This window comes from Osmerus mordax, chromosome 25, assembly GCF_038355195.1.
Source record: "Osmerus mordax isolate fOsmMor3 chromosome 25, fOsmMor3.pri, whole genome shotgun sequence".
Taxonomy (NCBI): domain Eukaryota; kingdom Metazoa; phylum Chordata; class Actinopteri; order Osmeriformes; family Osmeridae; genus Osmerus; species Osmerus mordax.
The window spans coordinates 5771943-5798356 of NC_090074.1; the positions used below are offsets into that span (position 1 = coordinate 5771943).

Here is a 26414-nt window from a genome sequence, read left to right on the forward strand (position 1 = left end):
AATATCTCCTTTCATCAAACACCCTCACCTAGGTGACTTAGCCAAACCCTGGTCAGACTCAAGCCCACTACTGTATGTCTGCTGTAAAGTAAATCATATTTCAGTAAATGTAATATTTCAGGTCAATTAATTATTTTTCTCTAATACATGTGCATTTGTAGCTCAAATATTCCTTCAACACGACACATCAGGTTCTTATACGCTCTGCAGCGTTCCTTTCAGTCTTTCATTGAATTCCTCCTTGACTCCTCCAAGCTCAAGGACAAAGTAACAGTCCCACTCTCAAAGCTCACTCTCTGCTTTTTGCCCCGCTGCTGGCCTGAGGGGGAGTCGGGGTAATTCCCATTGGTCTTGAGGCTGATGGACGAGGAAGGAGTCGAGGCAGAAGATCCACCCAGACTGCTGGATCTCTTCCTGGAAGCTGAGCTGTGTCTCAAGGTGGCTTTGGCCGCGACTTTAAACGCATGAGCTGCCGTGCTACAGCGGACCTCCTCTATAGTGTTCCTTGAGGGTTTGAAGAGGATAATGTAGACCTTGTTAAAGAAGATACAGGCCAGCAATCCAAAGCTCGAGGCCAGGATGGCAATAACTTCCACTGCAGATACAAACTTGCCATAGGTGCTGAAGTAGGCCGGAATGAAGGAGATCCAGACTATGAAGAAGATGAGCATGCTGAAGGTGATGAACTTCGCTTCTGTAAAGTTCTCGGGCAGTTTCCGGGATTTAAACGCAAAGAAGAAACAAACAGCTGCCAGCAGGCAAGTGTAGCCAATCAGGAACCCCAGTGCCATCATAGACCCCTCATTGCAAGTGATAAAAATGATCTCATCAATGTCATGGTTCCTGTAGCTGGCAGGAGGCGCGTTATAGAGCCAGACAACACATATCATCACCTGCACAAAAGTGCACAAGAAAACCAGAAGGAACTGCAAATTTAATCCCCACCATTTGCGATGGAGACTGGTAGGGATCTTCGCTTCGAACACCAGTAGGACTCTATTCGTCTTGACCAGAATGCAGGATATGCAGAGGACGAAGCTAATCCCAAAAGCAGGTTGGCGGAGACGACACGTCCAGTCCCGGGGCTCGCCGATGAAGATCAGAGAGCTCGAGAAACAGCAGATGAGTGAGAACAAGAGGAGGAAGGACAGTTCTCGGTTTGTGGCTTTTACGATAGGCGTGTTACGGAACCGGACAAACACTCCCATGACAAAGACCGTCAGGAAAACCCCCAACACAGCAAATATCGCCAAGGCAATTCCAAAGGGCTCAGTCCAAGAGAGGAACTCTATGTCCTTCAGGAAACACGAAGTGTGATTCTCATTAGACCAGGAGTTATTAGGGCATTTAGAACAAACGCTGGCATCTGTAGAAAGAAAGTCATGGTAGTATTATTATCAGTACAGGGGTGCAGTTTCTACCATCAAAATAGATGTTTTGTCTGTGTTGTAATATTGTACTTTACCTTTATGATCTGTATATTCTCCGTCTGAGCACTCTGTGCATTCAAAGCAGCAAGTTGGCATACTGTCTATGATCCCCTTCCTGGTCCCTGGTTCACAGTCTTCACTGCAGTTAGAAAATGGTACCTACAGCAAAACAAACAGATAAAAAGATCTGAAGGACCAAATGACCTCTTACTAAAAATAAAGATAGACATTTTCAGTACAATACTATAGGGCAAACAGTCATCCATTTCTGTTTAAAATGACACACCTCCGTCTTGTAGCCGTTCCACAGAATCTTTGTTTTATCAATGAAAAGGTGTGTTCCTTTCTTGGGGCGTATGCTGTAATAGCCAACCTCCTCAAAGACAACGGAGCCATCCTCAGCGGACCGGTGCCAGTTGATGATGGTGTAGTTTCCTGACGGGTCGGCGGCCTCATCAAAGTGCACCTTCTCTCCCACACTGTTAGTGAAGTTCAAATGCTTGAGCTGTTTGAGAACCTATGGCAAAGAATCATTTGGGATCAGACTGAAATGTGAGGCTGAACATGTTAGGATGGTGTGCATTTCATCGGGATTCTATTGTTTGTCATCATAACACACAGTACGACATCATTGTTCCTAATCTTGATAGATGTACATCACTATACCTGCCATGCTTCAATTTTCTTTATATCTGCACAGGAGCTGTTGGCAAACAGACCGTGACCTGGTGTGCAGGTGATAATGTCCTGCAGGGCTTGGGCTATGGAGTGAACAGCTACATACACATTATAGGATATGCGTAGATGAGTATAATCCAAGTAAGGGGTCTCCACACTTGTAATGTCCTCCTCGCCGGTGCATAATGGTCTGAAACTGGTTCTCTCACTCTCACTGTCTGTGAGCCTCTGGCTGTCCTCCAGATAACAATTAAAGGTCTCCTCCCAAAACTCCCTGACAAATTCATTATAGCTGGACTGTCCTGGATACACTTGTTGTAGGAACTCCTTGAAGCCAGGTATGCTGCCTGCCTTCAGAGCAAATCCAATAGCTCCGCCCATGACATCAAGATACTCCGGTTTGGCGATGAGCGAGGAGCTGGCCCAAGCCTCGCTGGCCAACCAGATCCGGTCAGTGACGTTTCTCCTCACCATTTCTTTGATGAGGGGCTCGATGTCGGGCCCACTGGCGAACACTACTATGACCTTAGCTGTCGAATTCTCAATGCGGTCCGCCAAGCCTTGGATTTCATCCTCGTCCAAGTACTGAGAGATCAACTCGTTCAGGTGGATGCAGATGTCTCGTTCTTCCATCTCCTTCTCAAACTTCTCGATCCCCGGTCGCCCGTACTCGTCGTCAGAGGCCACAGCTATGACCCAGTTCCACTGGAAGTAGTCGATGATGTCTGCCATGGCTGTGGCCTGGTGTTCGTCTGATGGAATGGTTCTCATGAAGGACTTAAATTGCTTCTTGTTTCTCAGCAGGCGGCTGGAGGAGGCGTAACTGATCTGCAGCGACAACAACAAAAAGGACGGAAAAAAGATGGAACAGCATCACTGCATATTGCTCAATGTATTGCCATTGGTTCTCATAGTGAACAGTTAGTGGTGTAAATGTGTCATTTACACTGGTGAAATGTGAAAACTCACAGCGCAAATCTGTGTGTAGTGTTGCTTTAGGCAATTTACAGGTGCGTTATGAAGATGCCACTGAAACGTCAGCGTTGTTCTGTACCTGAGGGATGTAGAAGAGGCCCAGCAAATTGGCGACCGCAGTGGAGACCCCAGAGCCACACGCTCCGACAACCGCAATGGTTGATGGGATGTGATCTGTGCAGTTGCAGAATTCATCCAAGTTTAAAGAGTCAATTTTATTTTGGGCCACAAAACTCAGGGTTGCTTCCAGGGCCTTGGACACTGTGTTGCAAGTGTCAAAGATCCTGTAGCCGAGGGTGATGTTAGGTAGTAAGGTGCTGCTGTTGTTGATCTCCTCGATTGCAAAAATCATGGCCTGGAGCCATCTGAAGCCACGGAAATTAAACCTGCAAGACCAGTAGCAACATTAAAAGAACACAACGCAATTGTCGGACTTGGATAACAGCCTTAATAATTCGGATTATTACGAACATTTACCTGACACATTCCGTGTATCCTGGCCGAGCTGCCAGATCTTGGTCTTTAGAGGCAACACCGAAATGAATAGGGAAAAGCCCGCCAAGGAGAATGTCACCAGTCTTCTGTGCCCTCTGATGGGGTCCATAGGTTGAAATAACATAGCTGGACCCCAGAAAGACTAGGCAATACAGACAGAATATCATTCTTCAACTCTTATTGGAGGAATTCCTGGAGGTGTACACTGCACATCTCACTTCAGAGACCAGTAGGTGTTTGAAAGGTCCATTGAATGAGAAAACAGGAAAAGCATGTACTTAACTCTGCATCTCATCAATGACTGGCAAACTATTTAATCAAAATGGTGCCTTAAAACCCTGAAAACAAAAGACAATATTGTTTTAATTAAGCTGGATTTTAGATTCTGTACTTGAATTTTTGTTTATTAATAATCAGATAAAACAGTGTCCCTGTTCTTGTGAATACAGTGCCGTAAATACTTCTAAGAAACAATGCAGTCCTGCTACTAATGTTGTACAGGAAACGGGTTATGATCTAACCAGGAAAGCCTATAGCCAAGCCATTGATATGAACTAACTTTATATCACACTTCACTGCCCTTCCTTCCTGCCCTAGCCCAGTGTCATGCGTTGGCCAGTGCACCGTGTAGCCATGGAGAGGTGTGATAATGGTTCTGCTGCATCTGGATAATTATCCTGGAAAAATGCTGAAGCAGGGCTGTGCTATTGAACACAGGCATTCTACAGCCATTGTCTGGAAAAAGATACTGTGCAGATTATACTGAGATTTGCAGTGCTCTGACTACCACCATGTCTATCTCCGTGAAAAATGAAACTGAGCAATACTTTAGTTTGACAAATTTAAATGATGTACATGGTATAAATAATGGGAGTAGTTTCCCAAAATTCCAAACATATTTGAACCCCCCTTCTCTAGCCTTCTGCCCTTTCTGTATCCTGAAAAAAAAGTGGAGAATGATGTATGCTTGAAAAGTCAATGTAATCAATCCATGGATTTAAAAGCTTAAAGAAAAATGTTATGCTTTTGACAGAAACATTAGTGTTACAGAATGCAATAGGGATTTAAGATGATAATGTTGTTACCTTACATATCACATCTAAATGTAAGAAATTGCTGTACATCATTCAAATGTTTTAGAACACCAATTTCCAACACATTAACATTTTAGGACATGATTTTAGTCACTCTCTACCACAACTACACCGCCCCCCCCACCCCCAAAACAGATCTTTATCTACACATATAGAAAGAGACACGTACCATAACATTTCTTGATGTCTTGTAGAACAATAGGCAATATATCTGAATGCCACACACAAGTTACCAGAACAGATCTGTAAATCCAGTCTTGGGATAACTCTGTGTAGTGTTAGTCACTGAGTCCAGTTTCTGTGAACCAGATGAATCATTAACTGGGAGAGGACAACCCATTTCCTTCAGCTAATAAGCTAATGTTGGGTCAGTCTTCAATGAAATTTGTGTAAATCACAAATGTATTATTCAGAGGAAACATGGAATGGGTACAGAGTTTTGGAAAAGAATGTATACATATCAGTTTACAATTTTCTACTATGTGGAATAATATCAATAACACTTGCTTACACGTGTAATAACCAAAACTAAGTGCCAAACTAAAGTATATTTAATCATTCAGATTCTTCAAAGTAATCTTTTCTGCATTTTCACAACCAGCCTTATGATGTAATCAACTGGAATGCGTGTCAATTAAGTTAATTAGGTGTACTTTTATAGAAGAAATTTAATATAATGACTTTCCTTTGAGTTTGAGCCAATCATTAAATTATATACAAATACACAAAAAGAAAAGCAGCCCATCATTATCTTAAGACATGAGGTCAGTCTAATTCCAAGGACTTTGAAAGTTTAAAATGCATTAGCAAAACCATCAACCACTGATGAGCGCCACAGGAAGGGCCACCCATAACCATCTTTACAGAAGAGGATAAAATTAGAGTCACCAGTCTCAAACCTGCAATGAACTATACCTCAGATTGCCACCTAAATGAATTCTTCAGCTAAACAGACTGGTCTCAACCTCAACTGCTGTGGTCTTCATGGTGAAATTATTGCATATAAACCACTACTTAAATGATACTTGCTTGCGTTAGGGCTATTTTACCAATAAGAAATAACGAGTACCGCATTAGATGACCAGGCCTCCATCATCAGTCAACCTCAACCCAATTTAGATAGTTTGGGAGATATTGGACCGCAAAGTTAAGGACAAGCAGCCAACAAATGTTTAGCATGTGTGACAACTCAAGATTGTTGGAAAAGCATTCCAGGAGACTTGCATAGCTGGTTGAGAAAGTGCCAGTATTGTGAAAAAGCTGTCAAGGCAAAAGCTTTATGCTTAAAATGATCTCAAATATAAAACAAATGCATTTTTCTGTACATAATTAAGTTTATTTAAATGTAACTTGTGTCTCCCTCAGTGTGGCATCATACGCACATCCAAACAAATTAAATCAAGTGCAATTAATGTAGATCATAACATGAAAATATATTACAAAAACTTAGATCTGTTAGTCATATGTTCTCTGGAAAGGGAGATTTTAAATGTATATTTCTACACAACAAACTTGTTCTTAGTTATTGAATTGCTCTTGGTGGCAGTGTCTGCATGGGCTTGATATCCTATAACAAGTTTGGCAGGCAGGGATAGCCCTTCTTTGTATTTCCGTCTGAAATGAAATTGAAAAGTATTATTTATGACAAGCACAATCTTTTGTCATGGTGGTCATTTTGTGAGGAGAACATCAACACTCAGCATGACAACTATATACACACAATGCCATACGAAACTCAACATCCTAGAAGCAGAGGATTGTACAGTCATTCTCTTCCCCCCAGCACTGTTTATCCCTGCCAGTCTAATGAGCAACAATTTTTATTACGTTTCCAAGCAGATGTTCTCGCCCATACCAATTACAGTTAACAGCATGATTGGCTAGCAGACCACATCTGTTCCATAAGGGGTCTGATGCAGGTATGAGCACTGGAAAAAACTGCTATACGGCCAATGGAAACTTGTATTGGTCGATGTTTAAAAAAATAATGGCCAGATTTATATTCTCACATGCGTTATGTGAGTTCATACACTACACAGACTTACCCAATGTAAGTGACAGCATCTCCATTCTCTGTGTTGGTTGTCCAGATGGCAATTTTGTCACCTTTGGCCCGAACATTAATGACTGCACCACAAACATCTCTGCTGAAGGTCCCAAATCCCTCTCCGATGAGACAAAGCAGCTGCATAGGAACAAACTACAGTTGAGAGTTCTCAGGAGATTTACAACTACAAAAGATTCCAAACTGTCAAATGCAGTTATGCAGCTAGTTTTGGGCAGACTGGACCGCTTGCTCACTGTGTCCAACCAGAAGCGGTCCAGCTCTGTGTGCCTCTGCTGCTTTGACAGGGTTATAAGCCAGCGTCCTCCACACTTGTTACTCCTGTCCTCCCACATTGGCACAATACCATCCTAAAAAAAACCAATAGATTGCTCTACTTTTCTACACAAAAGCTAAACTGATTAAATGCATTTTTATTTTGCTATCAAACACATACCCCACAACACTTGAAATATAAAAAGTATTTTGATATTTAGACAGGGATACCCAACCCTCTTCCTGCAGTGCTATAGATTTATTACAACTCTTATCCAGCATACGATTCGAATAATGAACTAGTTACCAAGTTGTCATGTTTTTACAACTGGCGTAGTAGAGCAGGGTTGACAGATAAACAGACATCACTTGCATCCAGTTACCCTTTACCATTCTTGAGATATGTCTACAATTTACTTGGAGTCCACGTGGCATGTTTGTTTTAAAAACAAACATTTGTCTATACAAGGTTCCACAGTACGTTAGAACAACAAACACCAAGCCATGAACTAAGAGGACCTCAGAGATGGAAGTGGCATGCCGCTGAGATGAAGGTTCGAAAACTGGCAAGAGGAGCACATTGGACTCCATAATCGTGAAATAGATCAAGTTTTGAACTACCAAAAACTTTGACTAAAAAAACAAAAGGAAGTGCACAGTACCATCATGCCCCCCTCCCAAATAGATATGTATTACCTTGTTTGCAATTTGTCAATAATGGGTAGTGTGTAGAATGTTAAAAAAACTAAGCCGTAACAAAATATGGGAAACATTAAGTCTAAACATACGAGGCACTGTATAGGAGGTCAAAAAGGCTAAACCATAACCTTGAACATGGAGTAGTCACAACCAGATGAAAGCTTGCTGGCAAGCTGGATGTTGTTATACAACCTGATCGATAAAGACACGAACAAATACATACTCCATTAATGAAATGCTACAACCAGTTCTGACTGAAGCATTCATGAGAATGTTATTTTCTTGTGAAAATCTTTGTGAAAATGCTATACTTACGACCAGAAATCCTCTACTGTGTCAAACTTTGTGATAAGCCTTAGATTGTCCTGCCACATTTTGCTCTTATCATTCTTATAGAACCACAGAGCCCATCTATGACCAAGTCCGCATAGAAGGATTGAAATAAAAAAAGAACGAATTAGTGTCATTGAATTTAAGGGTCTTGCAAGCCATAAACATTGAAATAATTTAAAACCATTATTTCATACTGCTGTTGTCTGCCTTAAGAAAATCACACAAAACAACATTAGTAAAGAGACCTGTTTTGTAAAGGATGCTTCACATGTGGTCCCACAATAACACGAACGTCTTTGATCTCCTTCTTTATGGCTCCTTTTCCAGGCTAAAATAAAGTAGGCTTTTAATCGAATTGCTCTTGAACCACATGTTAATTGCATTAGGCCTACATCATGTACTAGAGTAAAGAGAAAAGGTATGTACGACTATAAACGATCAGTCTCTCACCACGTGGAATGTCACAGTCGCCATCGTGAAATTAATACTAATTGGTGTAACAGGTGCCGGTGTTGATATTTGAGATTTCCCACGTAGATTATTCATTAGGACTGCTTCCGGTGGAATCAAACCAACAATCGGTTATCGCTGTTGGTTATCCTACTTTTCTTATGCGCTTTCGTTTGTTGCTTTCATTAAATAAGTCTACTAATAATAAAATGGTTGTACCGAGACAGTTTGGACCAAATTGTTAAACAGAGACGGCTACTCCTAATGTTGTCCGCAAGATGTCACCGTATTTCTAGTAAATCGAGATCTGGAGTGCACAGGTGAAAGTGAAAACTGAATGAAAATTCTGAAATATGTTTAAACTGTATTTATCAAGCTAACATGACCAACCTTATTCACAATTAGTTTAGAAAAAAATCACCAATGGGCTATATATTTAGAGTAAAAAAATAATGTGGCAAATTTTGACAGTTTACATGACATAAGTAAGAGATAACGTACAGCATTAAGAACAGCCGTGTAATAACAAATATAATGTAGCCTAAAGATCGACTAAGAAGGTTACATAGTTGTCTGAGGTTCTGTTGACACTATATTGAGTCTACAGAAAGTATGAATGAATGTGTAGGGATATAACGGGAAGAAGAGAGTACTGTATACATACATTATTAACAGTGGACATATAGAGCAATGACATTCAATAATTGACATTCATTCATCTTCTGTAGTGATCAACCATTACAGTGCATGGCTCATATATCATGCAGTGTTTGAAAAAGTACCTGAATCATGCTTAGTATATGCATACACAGTGAAAGTAGAACGTATTCAAGTTAAAGTGATGAATCATCTATTGAATTTTTCCCCTATGAAACACTTAAGGTATGTGACTTCTTTGAAAGTATGTCTATCAGGAAAGTCAAATGGGAAAAAAGGAAAGGTTTTGGAGGACGTAATGGAGTAGCCTAAATATTAAAAGTCATGCAAAAACTGCTGAGCTAATTACTTAAAAATAGCACAGTTACAAACTATTTCCACTCATGTAGACCTCAAATACTTGACAAAATTCAAATAATATATTGCAATCAAACCCATTCCTATTTTACCCTGTAGAGAACACACTCATTTTTGAAGTTTGTCTGATCCCCTCTTCTTCAGAAATGACACATAGATCTGAAATATAACATCATCTTTCAAAAATGCAGTTTGTACACCAGCGATGTGAAAATCTACAGAAGAGGCCTCATAGGATGAGTTCCTGTTCATGGATAGTGAGGACTGAGTCCAGAAAAATCCAGAAGGGCTGCATAACCGAGAAGGTAAGTTTGCTGATACTAATGACCAATTACACAATGCCACACCTCACTCTCATACCTCACAATGGTAAATATTGTCTCTTTTGCTTTTAAAGATAACCCCAGATAGCATGAATTGTAAAAACTAGTGAAATATGCTTCAGGCTGTTGGATTAAAAAGACCAGGATTGATGAAAATATTCAATATTTGAATTCATGATATTCCATATGTTCAAATCATTGAATACAGGGACATGTAAAAACATATGCCCTCAGGTATTTATACAGGTACAGTACCACGTTGCATGATAAAGGTGGTCTGACAATGTCATGGAATGGCACAGAGTAAATAGCAAATGACACATTGAAACTTATTCTTTATGTTTTCATTGAGTGCTGAGCCTTTGTATTGACTCACCTATATACACATACAATGCAGTTGTGATAATGCACGTGCTACTTGTTATCTGTTAGTAGTATGTAAAATAGAGGGCTTAAACTTCAGCCAATATTTATTGTTGAATGTGTTTGACCAGAATAGCTTTTTTTTCTATTTCAAGTACAATGAAATAACTTGCTTATGACCACTGTAATGTAAGACAAACTAAAATACGATGGGTTGATCTGATGCTGGTGGTTTCAGGATGTCTGGTGCAAGGCTGCTGCTGTTCATACAGAGCCTTACTCGCAGGAAGCCTCTCGAGCCTGAGGGGGAGGTTTCCAACTTCAAACGATGCCTGACCACCTTGGACCTGGTGGCCCTGGGCGTTGGCAGCACACTGGGCGCAGGCGTCTACGTGCTGTCAGGAGAGGTGGCCAGGGTGGTGGCCGGGCCCAGCATCATCCTCTCCTTCCTCGTGGCAGCGATAGCCTCTGTCTTTGCGGGGTTGTGCTATGCCGAGTTTGGCGCTCGCGTCCCTAAGACTGGCTCTGCCTACCTCTACAGCTACGTGACGGTGGGAGAGGTGTGGGCTTTCATTACTGGTTGGAACCTACTACTGTCCTATGTCATAGGTAAACAAAGGACAGTTGAGGATGATTGAAGGAACACAATTTTTTCTCTTTTTTTTTGCTAGTGTATGATGTGCTTTAGGAACCCATTCAATTTCTTCACCATTTTAAAACAGGTACCTCAAGTGTCGCCAGAGCATGGAGTGGAACCTTCGATGACCTCATTGGAAATGTCATTGCGAACTATTTGGGCAAACATGCAGCTATGGACTTACCTGGTCTAGCTCCCTACCCAGACTTCTTTGCTGCTGGTCTCATAATGTTGTTAGCAGGCAAGTTGTTTTCTAGCACACTATCTCAAAATAGTCTAAGTGTTTTAATCAAATTTGTCAATGTTCTAATCTTTGATGTAAAACAATTATTTGTCTCTCAGGAATCCTTGCATTTGGAGTGAAAGAATCAGCTATTGTAAATAAGGTTTTCACTGCAATCAACACAGTGGTGTTGGTTTTCGTTATAATCTCTGGTTTCATAAAAGGGGATTCAGACAACTGGTACATTAGTGAAGAAACTATCCTGAATGGAACAATGTATGCAGAGTATGAGCTGTTTTTTTTATTGAATATTTCGATTATACTATTTACTGTATACAAGTCAGGTTTCAAATGTATGAATGCACGTCACATCTCACCAGGAACCATACATCTATACTGAATGAAACCACAAACTATGGCGTTGGTGGATTCTTCCCTTTTGGCTTTGAGGGAACACTAGCAGGAGCCGCCACCTGCTTCTATGCTTTTGTCGGATTTGACTGCATTGCCACAACAGGTAACCATCTCCACCAAACTCTTACAGGCATATGACATCTGCTTGTAGTTCCTTTCCTGACGAAATTGGCCATTTACAATGCAAACCTATTAAGATGTCTCTTCTCTCAGGGGAAGAGGTGAAGAACCCTCAAAAATCGATACCTCTGGGAATCGTGGCTTCGCTGCTCATCTGCTTCCTGGCTTACTTTGGCGTGTCAGCAGCCTTGACCCTCATGATGCCTTATTACATGCTCAGTGTCAATAGTCCGTTACCTGTGGCCTTTACATACATTGGCTGGGGCCCGGCAAAGTATGCTGTGGCTGTGGGCTCACTCTGTGCTCTTTCAACAAGGTAAGGGAAATTATGTGAATTGTAGTTTCTCAAGAGGCTATGAATGACTATTGGTGACCGGGTTAACTCATGTGGTGGAATTTTATCATTAAAAGTCTGAGGTCAGAAGAATTTGTCTGTTTATTCTTGCAGCAAGGAGAAGCAGTTCTAAAACAGTACCAACATGATGTCTGGAATAGAAGAGCTCTCTGACATGACATTATCGCTCTTTTAAACAGTAGTTCCAGACAGTTACATAATCAGTTCAATAGTTCATGTCTTTTTAAAAGAGGAACGCAATATGCAAGAAAGCAAAACGGAAACAGTCTGCAGAACTTAATACAGATACTCGAGACACTAGAGACAGAGCTTGAGACAAGAAAGAAGAACTTGTGTTGAAGAATCCCTGGGGTATGGGCAAAACAACCAGGGTCAAACAGTCAAATTTGTAAGACGTTAGGTCAGTAAGTGGAAACTTAAGCAATACTGTCTTAGGCCAAAAGGTTATTCTAGCTTAACAGAAGTGAAAACCTAAACAATAACTGTTCTAGGCCAAAGAATATTATAGACATCCTAAAGAAAGTCATTTTCTATGACACTCAACAGTAATGATTTCATCCCAGTCTTCTAGGATCCATGTTCCCCATGCCACGGGTCCTTTTTGCCATGGCCAGAGATGGGCTGCTCTTCAAACCTCTCAGTAATATGAGTGACAGACAGAGTCCGGTCATAGCCACGCTATCCTCCGGCGCTGTGGCAGGTAAAACAACTGAATCAACATGATCAAACTATGTCACCTGCCTTACAGGGCTGCCGTTCAAGTCCCACTGTAGTAAGCAATGTCCTTGTATTGTGCTTGCAGCTATTATGGCTCTATTATTTGACCTAAAGGCACTGGTGGACATGATGTCAATTGGAACTCTATTTGCCTACACTTTGGTCGCAATATGTATTCTAATACTCAGGTTGGTATAATTAATCTAAGCTTTATACATGCATGGGATAGATGAAAGAATCCCACAAAAGTACAGAAAGGTAATGCTATTGTACTAGGTATGTGTTTGTGTGTTAATCAAGGTATCGAGCTGATGAAGGTGACGATGCAAGTTACGACGACAGACCGGAATCTTTTTCACTAACAGGACTCCTGAGTCCTCCATCTCATCCCACTGCTCGAACATCTACAAATGTGTCCACGTTCACCGTCTTTATTAGTACGTTCCTTTTTGCCTACCTTCCCTCACGTTTGTCCGATTCTTAACTCACGTCTTGAGGACTCTGCTTGCGTAGTAAAACGTAGGCTACGAAAAATTCACATCTTTTTTTTTGCTGTACTTTCTTTCCCTTAGTCTTTTTAGCTATTTTCTTGAGTGTGATCATGACCAAGGCTACTGATTCCCTGCTGAGCCAGGAGTGGTGGAGCCTTCTGTGTGTCTCTGTGATCCTATTACTAGTGGCCCTCACTGTCATCGTCATCTGGAGACATCCGCAGAGTACAGCTAAGGCTGCCTTCATGGTTTGGCTTCAACAGTTCTTAGTCAAAATACAGACCACTGGTAAACTATTCCGTACTGGTTTGTAATCACAATTTCTGAATTGGTATGGGTCGTGTTTTTCACAGGTTCCTTTCCTACCCATACTGCCTATTTTGAGTACTCTTATCAACATTTACCTCATGGTTCAACTAGGAGCCGACACTTGGATTCGCTATGCCGTTTGGATGGCAGTTGGTAGGGAGAATACAATTTACTATTGTAAAATATTTTAGAAAGACAAGTAGAAGCATTATGAGGATGATTAATAACACTGCATTTCATCATCACAGGGTTACTCATCTATTTCTGCTATGGAGTTCATCACAGTGTGCAGAAGCAAAGGCTACAAAACGCACACAACCAAATCAACATACAAAACGTGCAAAATACAAATATGGACCGCAACTTTGTGACTGAGGATTACTGTGGCCCTGAAAACTGACACACCATTTGAATGGAAATGAAACGGGCCTACACATTCATGGATTCTGTACTAAGTACATTTATATTATATTATATATAACAATATATATACATTATATATTATAATATACATGTATAAATATGTATATTCACTCATCAAAAACATTTGTTTAACTTTTTAGGTGCATAATTTGAACGAACAATAGCATATTGGCACAGGACTATCATTTAATGTACTAAATAGTTTTTTTTTCATACTACAAACGACTATTAAGTGGATAATTGTAATTTTAGACTTTCTTTCAACCAAGTTTAAGATGCTACCTTTTAGATTTTGAAGTAACAATCTCCTGTACAGTGATATGCTCTATATTATAACCTATTAATTGATTATTAATTGATTATGTAAAAAACACAATATTGTCCATTGTCACTGTCCAAGTCCACATTAAAGATAATTTTGTGATCGTTAGTCGAAGTTTTGACATCCTCAACAATGCAGTGTTTTGCATCCTTGATGGTCCCAAATTTCACTCAAGCTAAAGAGAGAAAGTTCGGTTTCATTTAAGGTATGCCTACATCCATACATCCCACATGGGTTTTATTTTTGTTTTATGTAGAGCTGGCGTTTTTATGAAAACAACGCAGACCCAGCGCCACCTTGTCAGGCTAGTATTGCACAGCGTGGCCAAATAAATGGCTGCATCACTTCCCAAATAGCCTACAGGTTGAAGAATTAAAGGTCAAATGGCGACTCTACAGTAAAAATGTAAAAACATTTAACACTTTCCTATATCTTCCATGAAAATTATGTATTGTGCTAGATAACACTTGTTAATGGTACACATATCTACTGTAGACCCGCTATGGAAAACTGCACAGTGCACTTGCGTGAATTGTTCCACCTTCCAGCTCCGTAGATGGCGGCAATGCATTTTAGCATTGGTGTCCAATGTTTGTCAAAAACCACCGATAGAGTAGGGGAAATGCAGCACCACCGGATGCCAACCGCCGTAAAACTAGAAGAAGACGACGAAGAAGAAGAAGAGTAGGCTATCTATAAAAGTACGATAGGAATATCACTGAGATTGCAGGAAAAGGTACTTGTTAGACATCTTGACAATTTTCATTGCATCCCACAAGTGCAGCTATAAACGATGTATAACGTTAGCCCAAAGGTAACTGTGAAACACAAGCTCCGAGGCTAGGCTGCTGCTCGAGGTTGTTACTAGCAAGGTGGCGACTAGCTAACTCGCCTGTGTGCTTGATTATTTAGCTGGTGCTAACTAGCTAGGAAGCTAATGTGGTTATTTCGTTTCTGCCTCGTGTCGCGGTCTTTCTTTGATAGAAAACGAAATAGCTGGATGTAATGACAATGTAGCTAGCAAGGAACTTCTCAATGATTTGCGAACATCTGAACCAGCAATGTTAACTAGCCAAGGAACATTGCTGCTGCTAGCAAAACTAAAAGCGAAGCAATCCAACCAGATTCATACTTATCCGAGCTGGTCCAGACGAACTGACATAAATGGAAGTGCTAACGTTGAATTACGATATAATGCATTTAACCTAACCTCATTGACTTCAAAAACGTGTACGATCAATTCCTCTGCCTGGGTTGGAACCAAAACATTGACAGTCTCACCTTATTGGGACTGTCAATAATTGTTTATAACCAAAATAACGTCATACCAATCCTTTTAGTTTTGATGTTTAAATAACTTTGACAACTTAACCATGTGTGCACTTCTCATCCTCCCCTACTTCCACTACGACAATGCTCTTAGTACGTGTATTCCAGTGTAGTTATTTAGTATACATTAAACTTCCAATGCGGTGTTACTCATGCCTTTTATACCTTAATTTGATGAGTACATTCCTTCTGTTATCCTGAATGTTTAGTGATGGAGGAAAGCGGACACCCCTCTTGTGAGAGTGACACCTCCACACACCTTCAAGGCTCTGGAGATGCACCGATGAGTACTATGAACTTGTATGCCACTCTAGGGCTCTCGCCTGAAGATGTGGATGCCCTGGCCCAGATCCCAGAGAGTGAGATAAGTGTGGAGACTTTGCCCATTCTCATAATGCAGCTGAAGGCTAAACGAGCCCAAGAAGAAGCGAGGCAGAGAGACGTGTCCCCTAAGAGAGAGATTAAGAAAGAGCACGCTGATTCAAGAGACGATCGTAAAGAAGTCAGTCCCACCTACCCAGAGCCCCACCGGCCAAACTGCCATGGGGACACAGACTATAGGAGAGTGGTGAGCTACAAGCGATTGGAACGTCCAGAAAAGATGGAGGGGAGGAGAGATTCCCGTCACTCTAGGCCCCCAAGAGACAAGCTTCCTGAAGGCCGGCCAAAGTTTCCAATGTCCTATGAAGTGGATGACTTCTGTGGAGTTACGCCCAAGGAGCTTCCACACAAATGCTCTCTGTGCTTATGCATGGTCAATTCTAAAACGGTACGTGATTGTCCATTCCAAAACATCCTATTGTTTGACGGCCTTGATGTTCTACCCAGGATGCCAGGATGAGATCCAAAGAGCTGTGGTGGGGTCTATGAGCACTGGCTATATTTCTCCAATCTGTACATTAGCTCATGGGTGTTTTCTCTTACCAGACATGGACAAGCCATCTCCATGGACTGCGCCATGCAGAGGGGAAGCGAAGAATAATGCGTTTGTAAGTGTACAGGAAAAGAAAAGGGGAACACAAAATGAAATGTGTACACCTAATATGGTATATTAATTAACTGTTGGACTAATATTGTTAGGACAGGTGACAGCATTGTGCCATACATTTTAATTGTAGTCTTAAATATGTGTTTCCATTGGGCCTGATTTTGATCAAAATCATCTTTTGACAGATATCCAGAGTGGGAAATCCCTGAGAGCACAAACATGTGAGTCTACAAAACAATGCTTAACACCCTAGGGTGCAACCGTTCTCTCACTGTTGTGTAACACAGCTATCAAATGAGTAATGTTCTGGGCTTTTGATGTTTCGCATTCAAAGTGTTCCACAGATTTGGCATTGCAGGCTATGGGTATGTCAGGAGCTGCTGAGAGGAAAAGCGGAGTATTAGAGGAGTGCTGCTGTTCATTTTGACAGCTTTAGACAATAGTATTAGACTAACTAAAAATCAGTGTGTTAGCTGGAACCGTAGGTAGTGTCTAGAGTTTTAGACCTTACCTACAGTCTTTGTGAATCAAATTTTTCTGCCTTAATCTGCTTCCTTCCAGGCCAGATAATGATGATCACTCCCCCCCCAGGAAAGTGCCCCGCCCTTCAGTGCCGTTCAAGAAACCACACAGCTCGGATCGACTCTCAGGTGAATAATCTTCCAATCTACCCCACATTAACTTTTATATCAAGGCTATTGCATTTCTGGTGAAAAATAGGTCTTGTTTCCTCATGCAAGAAAAGTAGTTGTACTTTTTCTCCATCTTTAGGAGAAGCTTGGCCCCTACAAAAAAGACTTAATTTAAAGCCCAAGGTATGTAAACATGTGGTTGTTTACATTATTTTACTGACTAAAAATTCCCCTCTGGAAGATGAATAGCATATGATTTACTGCTCAGCAAACTCTGGCTGGACAAAACAATAACATGTTTGTTTTTGTTTTGTTTTTCACCCCAGACTGGTACAAAGGTGGTGGTCACAAAGTATCCTCTCGGTGTTGTCAGTGTTGATCACTTGCTGTCTTTGGCAAAGCCGTATGGTACAGTCGTCAAACATCTTGTGTTCCCCACTAAGGTAGGTTGAATATAAACCAAATGAGAATAACAACAAAATAATACTACTAAGACACTAGTAGTATTATTGACTTTTAGTTTGACACCAAGTCAAACTCTCTGTTTTTGATATATTGTAGGGCTTCCTGGAGTTCAGCTCACACAAGGAGGCATTTAATATGGTGAAACAGTTTGGTGAAAAACCGTCTTATGTGAGGAATCACAAGTTGACCATGTACTTGTCACCAACTGTGTGCAGTATTCATGTAAGTGCAGTATGTACCATCATCTGAACCCTTCCAATCAGTCGTTTGTCATCACAGGGCATTGTGCTTAAACGTGCTTTTGTTTTCAGACACCGAGACTGGATGAACCAGAGACCCGGCCCTCCAAACGTGTGAACAACGCTGTGGTCTGTTTCTCTCATCTGCCTTCAGGGAAAGAGCAGGAAGCTGAAATTCTTGAACTGGCCAAGATGTTTGGAAGTGTGCACCATTCAACATTTTCAAGTGACCAGGTATAATTGTGATGAATTAGTTTGTATTGACATTTTCACCTTAACTGCAGGAACGGAATCACATGGTAGCTAAACGTTATCGGTAGTTTGTTGATTTCTACTCAAAATGATTGACATCCACCAGCAAATGATACATTATCAGTTATTATAACTGATAACGTATGAGCGCAAGTGAAGTTAGGCAAAGCCTAGCTCTTTAGAGATGTTCCATTTGACTCTGCAGGCTCTGATTGAGATGGTAGACTGGAAGGACGCAGACATCATGGTGAAGTACTACCGCTCCAACCCCCTGAAGATCAATGGGAAAGGTGTCAAAGTCAGCTTGTCGTCATCAAGAAAGAGGATAAGGTCAGTGACGATTCTTTCCTGTAGGGGACACGGCGGCCTGACCAATATTCTTGTGGGACTTGGAATGTCAGGGGAGTTTACCTCAGTGGTTTTTGCCTTGTAGAGAAAGTCCTGAATCCACCACATCCAGAAGAGCAGACTCCAGCAAAAGCCACTGCAGCAAGCATAAAAGTGCAGAGACTGGAGAGACTGAAGAGAAAAACATGGTAGACACACAACCTGTCGAGGAAATGGTGAAAGTTAAAGAAGAAAGCCATGAAAGCACCTTGGAGGATCACAAGAAAGAAGACTACACGGAGTCAGAAAACATTCAACTAGAGGAAGAAGAGGGGATGATGGTGGAAGATGAACAAAGTTTGTTAGATGACATTGATACAGAGACTGGTGCCGATGCTAATGTTGATAAAACTGACAGTGGCAAAAGCGCTTTACCCGTGACAGATGCTGAAGAGAAGAAAGGACTAGAAAACGTTGAACCATCTGACAAAAGTGTAATAGATTCGGATCAAAAGGCTGCCAATGATCCAAATCTTTGCGATCACGAGGACACGATGGAGCAGGAGATCTTTCATGAAGACGATGTAAGGAATTTTTGTCATTCATTTATTGTGACCTGATTCCACAAACCAAGTCTGAGTGTGCCCCAGAATTGAAAATACGTTGACTTCCAAGTAACCAAGTTGTGGATACCTGGCCATTGACCCCCCCCCAAACCATTTCAACTTGGTTGAAGGTCTGGAAGCATGTAGTAGGTTGAAATCCTCCACTGATCAGATGGAACGGCTAAAGCTAATTTAAAGCGTGGTACAGCAGAAATCTAACTTAGATTTCAGTGCCAATTAACGCTTTATGTTGAGACCAGATCATCATCGACAGATACAGTCAAGATGTCAATTGTTGGCGTCTATGATCCATGTTGCCCGATTTCAGCCATATATTCTTTGGTTGTGTAAGGGTTGGCTATACATCATGACCAACAAAGAATACAACAGTAGAATTTGCGTGTAATTCATAGAACAGTTTACAAAGATGCAGACTAAGGCTATACCTCATGATCAGTGTCATTATTGACAAGTTTCATTTTGAGTGGACCATGATCATGGTCTAAAGATTGGCGTTTGAAATAATTAAACTAATTGTGCATTTGTGTCATATATCTGTTTAGTAGCCAGATATAGTGTTATTCTGATTGTGACAGTAAATTGTAAACTATGAAATTGTACAGTCCTGAAATGCCTGGCTTTGGGAGCTGACCTTTTATGATCACAAATGACTTTCAAAACTATCTCAAATTTTTTGCTTTCATTTACAGGAGGACGTGGACGACATGAATTTTCCCGAGAATATTGATGATTTTGTTACGCTGGATGAACTTGATGACGTCGTGGAAGAAGACGAATCTTTAGGCATGTAACGACTTAACGCAACTTAAATTGGTCCTGATGTGATTCATTAAATGTCTGGTTAAATCAATTGTGCATCATATGATTGTTTTTCTTCATATTTTCAGGTCCAGACAAGGCACAGGTTGGTGGAGTGTATTCGCCAGACCTTTTATCCAAAGCGACGTACAGGGGTGGATTTGAACCTGCAACCTCTCGATTATACGCTATACCATTGAGCTATACGTGAACCCATTCACTAAGTTCAAGTAGTGTTAACTGTGTTCTGTTGGAAAACAATATTGTGCTAGTCAATGTAATAAGTTAATGACATACTTTGTTCACGGTTCTACTCAATTCAGTTGTGTAAATTCTTTCTATTTACTGGACTCTTGTTATTGCAGGATGGGAAGGTGGTTCTTGTTAAGCCTATCAGAAGATCCTACGGCCTGGAAGATGCCCTCTTCCAACTGGCAAAGCCTTTTGGAAAGGTGGTCAACCACGTCATATCCTTCTACAGGGATGAGGTGGGTCTCTGATTAGATTATTTCTATTCTTTGGCAACCCGTGGAGTTTGCTGTGGTCGGGCGCATGAAAACGATACACAGTCTTGTGTTGCCAAGTCAAAATTACGCACCCCTGTGTGGGTTTATTAACCTGGAAACCCCAAAAGTTCAAAACAAACAAAATCAACAAAAGTTCTTCCTCTGGGAGGGCATCGGGCAATCCATCTGGTATCCGGCGTTTCTACGCCCGACATTAGCTGTGGACAGTAGCAGAGGGATCGTTCAAACGCGACGTCGTGGACTCTTAGCCAGACTCTGGCTCTCACCTGCATGCTGTTCCCTCCCTTGTGAGTGAGCTGGCTCTTGTAAGGCACTGTCAGCTTACTCACGTGTCCAATGCGCTACAGCTGCCTCCCGTTGGCGCTAACCAGTGGAGAAAAGGCTCGTACAGCCCATCTTTCACTCTTAATCTTAGGTGTGTGGGCCGCTGTCCAGGGTCCTGACCCTGTCTCAGCGACCATGTTCAAGTTCAAGTCGTTTATTGTCAGGTACACAGGCCAACACGGGGTCAGACTGTGCACTGAAATCCTTAGGACAAGACAAAGCAAAGCAACCTGGCATATCATGACATATAAGTACTCAAAACAATTTACACCTATGACAAGCTAACATATAATACAATAAACCTCCTAAATATACAAAATAATAAGCAATAGAGTAAACTAAACTTATAATACACATAATAGCCTATACTAGCCTTATAACCTATACTAACCTAGAGGGAAGTAGGGTACACTTAGTGCAATATTGACTAGTGTGAGTGTGTCGACAGTGTATCATTTCGAGTTCCGGCTGCCACAATACCTGTATATATTTGTTTGCTGGTCTGTGTTTGTTTGTTTATAAACCCTTTCCCCCCACAGTTTTACGTATTAGTGCTTACTCTGCCTGTTTTCTGTCCTTAGCTTAATGTAGTAACCTAGCAATCTTCATGAACAAAAGATGTGGATGTTGCTGTCAACAAAAGTGTATATCAACAGATTTATTCTCTGATAAATGTGGAAACTAATTGGTTATAAGGGATTTTGTTCATGTATGAGCATTTGCTTTGAATGACATGTCTCTACTGCTTTCAGGCGCGGTTAGAGCTGGAAAGTTCAGAGCAAGCTCGTGAAATGGTGAATGCCCTTAGAGACCACAGGAAATCGCAGCTTTTCGGGAAACATGTCAGTGTAGTCATGTGCGGAGAACTAAAGGATTTAAAGGTGGGTTTTCAAATCAAATCTATGGGTGTGTTTTTTTTATTTTATTCAGGTAATTTTAAGTAAATGTACCCAAGAAGTTTGGAATGTTGACTGCTTCCAGATGTCTTATGTTTACTGATGATTTGATGTTGTCGACACATGCCAAGTGGGAGATCCATCTAGGCATGCTTCCGAACCACAAACACTCTGACATCTCACTGTGCTTACTTTGCCTGTAATTCCGCTCAATTCAGTTGTGGAATGATTTCTATTTAGTGGACTCTTGTTATTGCAGGATGGGAAGGTGGTTATTATTCAGCGCATCAGAAGAGCCTACGGCTTGGAAAAGGCCCTCTTCAAACTGGCAGAGCCTTTTGGAAAGGTGGTCAACCACATCGTATCCTTCTACAGGCAAGAGGTGGGTGTCTGATTAGATTGTTCATGTACCTGTATATTTTGTTGCTGGTCTGTTTCCCCCCACAGTTTAAGTTGTACTGATTACTCTGCCTGTTTGTATTGCCACACATCCTTATCTGTTTACTTTTATTGAAAATATAAATGTTACTGTTGAGGAAAGTGTATATCAACAGTCTTATATATTAGATATATTTAGAAAATAATTGGTTGTAACTGATTTTGTTCATGTATGAGCATTTGCTTTGAATTGTCTCTACTGCTTTCAGGCGCGGTTACAGATGGAAAGTTCAGAGCAAGCTCATGAAATGGTGAATGCCCTTAGAGACCACAGGAAATCGCAGCTTTTCGGGAAACATGTCAGTGTAGTCATGTGCGGAGACCTAAAGGAATTAGCGGTGGGTTTTTACATTCAATTATAAATATAAATTGTTTTCAGGTCAATTATGTAAACCTACGTAAGACGTTTTTAATATTGAAGACGGCTTCCATATCTCTGTTTATTGGTGATTTGATGTTGTCCACACAGGTGCCTAGTGGGAGATCCATCTACATTGGCATGCTACCGATCCAGAAATACTCTGACATCTCACTGTTGCGGCTGGCCCAGCCCTTTGGGAAAATCACTGGTTATAACCTGAACTGGCGGCATAGAAAGGTAAAATCTCAAATCCTGTTCATCCGTTTAAGGTTGGGGACTCATGGATGGATGATCATTATTTCAGAAATGTGTTTTTGCTTGAACACCTCTAGTGCTACATCCAGATGGAAACGGTGGAAGCAGCTCAGAAGATGCTGAAGAAGTACGAGTTGCGTTCTCCAAGGTTCTACGGCACCACATTGAAGATCTGCCTGTGTAGGAAGGGAGATTCACTTATACCATGGTAAGCCCTCTTCTTCTAGGCTTCTCAGTGGCTCCTGAAGATGTTTTTAGATACATTTTGAATGTATGACTAAATGTAATCACAGAAATGGGCAATTCTGTGATTTTCTTTTGTCATGGCTCAATAACATTGTTGTTGAACCTTTACTTGGAATTGCAGTTGGTTAGAACATTTTACATTTACATTTTAGTCATTTAGCAGACGCTCTTATCCAGAGCGACTTGAATTAAGTACCGGGACATTCCCCCGAGGCAAGTAGGGTGAAGTGCCTGGCCCAAGGACACAAGGTCAGTTGGCATGACCGGGAATCGAACTGGCAACCTTCGGATTACTAGCCCGATTCCCTCACCGCTCAAAAGAAAAAATCGATTTACACAGCTCCTGCAGGTTTCCTCCCAGATTGAAAGTTAATATAAGATTCTGCGCCTTTCTTAATTCTTTTTTTATTTTTATTCTTGTGCCTTCAGGAAACGTCCAGTCAAGTACGAGCTGTGGCTGGCCCGGAAGAACAGCGCTAAGGCTCTTCAAGAGGATCAAGGGGGCGAGGGGACATGTGTCCAATCCTCTGCAAGTTCCACTACCCGAAGGAGTTCCATGGAGGAGGTGACGGGATTATTCACTGACTTTGAGGTCTGAATAGATCTCGAGTCTTGCCAATAATGAGAAAGTGATCAGAGTCATTTTTCAGTCATCCGAAAGGTTTTGGTCAAGAGAAAAACGTAATATCTTACAAAATCAAGGCATATTTATAGTCAACATGAACAAATGTCCCCCTCCCTCCTTGACACTATTTCCCAATACTGTCAAAACAATTCACAGACACCCCCTTTCTCCCTGGATGGCTCTGTGTACACGTTCCCTATCTCTAAATGTCAGCTCGACCTCCCCCCCCCAGGTCCTTCTCTCCCTAGTTGGAGCGTACGCTTACCCACAAGCTGTTTCCTCAGAGGAACAGACTAATGACCCTGGCTTCTATTCTGATGTTCGGTCCCTGTCTAATACTTGACGGTACCCTTTCTTCTTTTCATGATGTATTACAAAGGAATGTGTTATTCCCAAACGAGTGGCTCCACTCTTGCTCTCTCATGGTCTGACCATAAGACTCTGTTGGTGACGCACAGACAGTGTCCTGCTTCGGTACTGATGAGGATTCTTACATGTTGGCCTGTAGTTTGTGAGGTCCAATCGATTTTAGCCACAACATGATTTAAATCCTTTTTTTAAATTAAAATAGATATTATATGTATGACAGTGATAAATACCCATCATTCAGCACACCCTTGACGCCAATCCCGGAGGTGCTTCAATTTTGTATTTTTGTTAGGTTTTCAAGAAGCCTTTCTAGCAACCAGTACAATTAAGTACTATATGCAGTATTTTGTCAGATTAGGTATGGAAACTTGTAAGTATGTAAATAATTCTTGTGCGTGTTTTACACAATCTGGTGCTCTGCAAAGAGCCAAGCTGTCTCTAAATGCTTGGGGTTTTCCGATGTTCTGCTCCGGCAAGTTTGCGAGAGTGGCCCTTCCTATCCGAAGGGAATAAATTACTTCATCATCCCAATTTAAATTACTTCATCATATTGAATTGGGATGTTTCCATGGACAGGATGGCTCGATGTCTGAGAGTGAAGGGATCTGTGTAGACGCTGAGTGCGACCAGGCTGATGCAGCCAGTGAGGACCTGGAGCAGGAGGAACCTCTAGGTCCTTATCAACCCAACAAGCCTGTGGGTAAGAAACCAGTGACTCGTTACAGACTCTCTTCTTTGAGTTACACTTCTTCATTTAGCTATTGTTGTGTACTGACACAGATATATGATTCTAGTCTCAGATGAGTTGAAGAGATTGTCCTCCTAGGTGGGTGGGAAGGCCACTTAAGATAATGGCTAGTGTTCTAGTGTTGTATTAGTTCTAATCTAAGACGTCTTTCACTTTTATTTAAAGGGTTAGACTATTTGGTACAAAGAACTGGATTATTCTGCAAGTTGTGCAACATGTTCTACACCAATGAGAAAACAGCCAAATCTGTCCACTGCAGCAGCAAGGAACATTACGAGAACCTGAAGGTGGGTTTTTATCTCCCTTCCTACAACATAACCTTACTGACTGGGAAGATAGATGACAACCATTATTGTTTAATAAGGTCAACTTCATCCAGTACAGATGCATTGTTTACTTACAATTCTTGTAACTGGAGTAATCTGTAGCTTACAGTTTTCTCTGTAGGAATTTCAGCTCTCAGAAAATACCTTGTGAATGGTTAGGACCTGAGATGTCACTGCACACGCTCAACATTCCCCAGATTTTACATACAATCCCTTATGATTGTCTGTTTAAGCTAGAATCAAATTCACTTGTGGAATTTCAGCCTAATATGTCTTTTTTCAGTGATGGGGTTCTTATTTCTTAACGATCAACAGCACATACTAACTTTGTGAAATGTTTCCCCTTTTCAGAGAAAAGTAGAGGGAGAGAAGCAGCCTTTGGCTGATTGAGATGACTGGTATCCTATTCGTATATCCTACACTTCACAGTGGAAGACCCGCCTTCTAAACGTATCGGTTTATTTTGTTGACATTCCTTCATGTACTGATGACATGATTTGAACCCATCTGGAGAATGGGTGCTGTGCAGCCATATTGAGTATATAGATCTTATTATAGTACATGTGTAGTGACCTTGATCAGTTCTTTTCAAAACAACAAAATAAAACATTTATGAAACACAGCATCACCTTTGACCTCACAAAACTAATTGTCCCCAAGGCTGCAAAGCATCTAAATACTGTCTTGTATTTTTGTGTGCTTTGTTGGATCTGTGTTTTTATATTCTGACGCATTGATTTATAATTCATCTGTTATGGGGAGACAATGTTGGAATTCAAACAGAATTATTTTTAGCCCTCTGAAGAGGGAGCCATCTGATGCAGGACTGAAGAGAGGTGATGGATATTCTGGAGTGGACATCATTGTAGTGGAGGAAAGATATATTTGGTAACCCTCAACAATTCAATTGAAAGTCGCCCTTTATGTATTTTCAGTAGTTCAGTTGCTTCTTATCCATGGTACATATAACAGTGTAATTCAAGCGTGTCAGGTAATATTCGGTCATATAAACAAAGTGAGAAAACAATTATTTCTGAAGTTGTTGACTTATCATTTGCTGTTACTGAATATTCAACATAAAAATACATACAACAAAGGTTTTGTGTAACATCCCTGATTCACATTCCACAGTGAGGTAATTCATGAAAAGTAATAGTGCCATTAGGAATTAAACTAAATACAAATATTTTCCAAAGGTTATTGGATAACAAATTACAATAATGCTTCAAAACAACAATAAAAATGTGTTACGGAATACAATGGCATAGGCTACTTATTGCTGCTACGTCCCACCAGTGTTGCCTAGGGCTCAGACATCCACTCTGACCGATGGCACTTAATGGAGCGCCAGCTCAACATGGCTGAAAGAATTCCATGCAAAACTTACTGAGAATAATTGGGGGGGGGGGGGGGGGGGGGGGAAGCGACAATGCACGTCCTTGGATTCTAAAATGGACA

General features: G+C 41.1%; 4 protein-coding genes across 4 annotated transcripts; 2 read left to right on the forward strand and 2 right to left on the reverse strand.

The window, feature by feature from the left end:
• Positions 1–218: 218 nt before the first annotated feature.
• On the reverse strand, positions 219–3745 carry casr (calcium-sensing receptor). Its single transcript, XM_067228645.1, has 6 exons — positions 3561–3745; positions 3163–3469; positions 2097–2936; positions 1717–1947; positions 1466–1589; positions 219–1366 (listed from the first exon to the last, which is right to left on the reverse strand). Exons 1-6 carry the CDS (start codon positions 3743–3745, stop codon positions 219–221), a joined length of 2835 nt encoding a protein of 944 aa, XP_067084746.1.
• Positions 3746–5999: 2254 nt separating this feature from the next.
• On the reverse strand, positions 6000–8570 carry eif4e1b (eukaryotic translation initiation factor 4E family member 1B). The gene is made up of 7 exons (XM_067229291.1): positions 8475–8570; positions 8270–8352; positions 8007–8102; positions 7820–7883; positions 6974–7087; positions 6718–6857; positions 6000–6286 (listed from the first exon to the last, which is right to left on the reverse strand). The coding sequence occupies exons 1-7, from the start codon at positions 8568–8570 to the stop codon at positions 6172–6174; spliced, it is 708 nt and encodes a 235-aa protein (XP_067085392.1). The 3' UTR covers positions 6000–6171.
• Positions 8571–10413: 1843 nt separating this feature from the next.
• zgc:175280 (cationic amino acid transporter 2 family protein) lies at positions 10414–13840 on the forward strand. The gene is made up of 11 exons (XM_067228647.1): positions 10414–10783; positions 10897–11052; positions 11154–11325; positions 11415–11551; positions 11662–11884; positions 12487–12623; positions 12726–12828; positions 12941–13077; positions 13213–13379; positions 13485–13593; positions 13689–13840. Exons 1-11 carry the CDS (start codon positions 10414–10416, stop codon positions 13838–13840), a joined length of 1863 nt encoding a protein of 620 aa, XP_067084748.1.
• Positions 13841–14861: 1021 nt separating this feature from the next.
• On the forward strand, positions 14862–25578 carry zgc:152816 (uncharacterized protein LOC777712 homolog). The gene is made up of 23 exons (XM_067229287.1): positions 14862–14886; positions 15724–16283; positions 16442–16503; positions 16688–16723; positions 17064–17152; positions 17274–17317; positions 17461–17577; positions 17696–17821; positions 17911–18072; positions 18296–18420; positions 18524–19001; positions 19733–19826; positions 19931–19947; positions 20207–20329; positions 21445–21573; positions 21848–21970; positions 22236–22364; positions 22496–22624; positions 22720–22850; positions 23318–23453; positions 24459–24582; positions 24796–24917; positions 25308–25578. Coding segments are annotated over exons 1-23 (3096 nt in total). The 5' UTR covers positions 14862–14885; the 3' UTR covers positions 25347–25578.
• The last annotated feature ends 836 nt before the right edge of the window (positions 25579–26414 follow it).

Excerpts from the sequence above, each read along its gene's own strand:
- casr (XM_067228645.1), bottom strand. The coding sequence starts at position 3,745 with ATGATATTCTGTCTGTATTGCCTAGTCTTTCTGGGGTCCAGCTATGTT. Across the intron at positions 2,937-3,162 it reads GCCTCTTCTACATCCCTCAG|ATCAGTTACGCCTCCTCCAG; the intron begins GTACAGAACAAC and ends TTGTCGCTGCAG. Across the intron at positions 1,367-1,465 it reads AGAATATACAGATCATAAAG|ATGCCAGCGTTTGTTCTAAA; the intron begins GTAAAGTACAAT and ends TTCTTTCTACAG.
- eif4e1b (XM_067229291.1), bottom strand. The coding sequence starts at position 8,570 with ATGAATAATCTACGTGGGAAATCTCAAATATCAACACCGGCACCTGTT. Across the intron at positions 8,103-8,269 it reads AAGCATCCTTTACAAAACAG|ATGGGCTCTGTGGTTCTATA; the intron begins GTCTCTTTACTA and ends ACTTGGTCATAG. Across the intron at positions 7,088-7,819 it reads GTGACTACTCCATGTTCAAG|GATGGTATTGTGCCAATGTG; the intron begins GTTATGGTTTAG and ends GGTTTTTTTTAG.
- zgc:175280 (XM_067228647.1), top strand. The coding sequence starts at position 10,414 with ATGTCTGGTGCAAGGCTGCTGCTGTTCATACAGAGCCTTACTCGCAGG. Across the intron at positions 11,552-11,661 it reads TGACTGCATTGCCACAACAG|GGGAAGAGGTGAAGAACCCT; the intron begins GTAACCATCTCC and ends CTCTTCTCTCAG. Across the intron at positions 13,380-13,484 it reads CAGCTAAGGCTGCCTTCATG|GTTCCTTTCCTACCCATACT; the intron begins GTTTGGCTTCAA and ends TGTTTTTCACAG.
- zgc:152816 (XM_067229287.1), top strand. Across the intron at positions 18,073-18,295 it reads CAACATTTTCAAGTGACCAG|GCTCTGATTGAGATGGTAGA; the intron begins GTATAATTGTGA and ends TTGACTCTGCAG. Across the intron at positions 22,851-23,317 it reads GGAGATTCACTTATACCATG|GAAACGTCCAGTCAAGTACG; the intron begins GTAAGCCCTCTT and ends TTGTGCCTTCAG.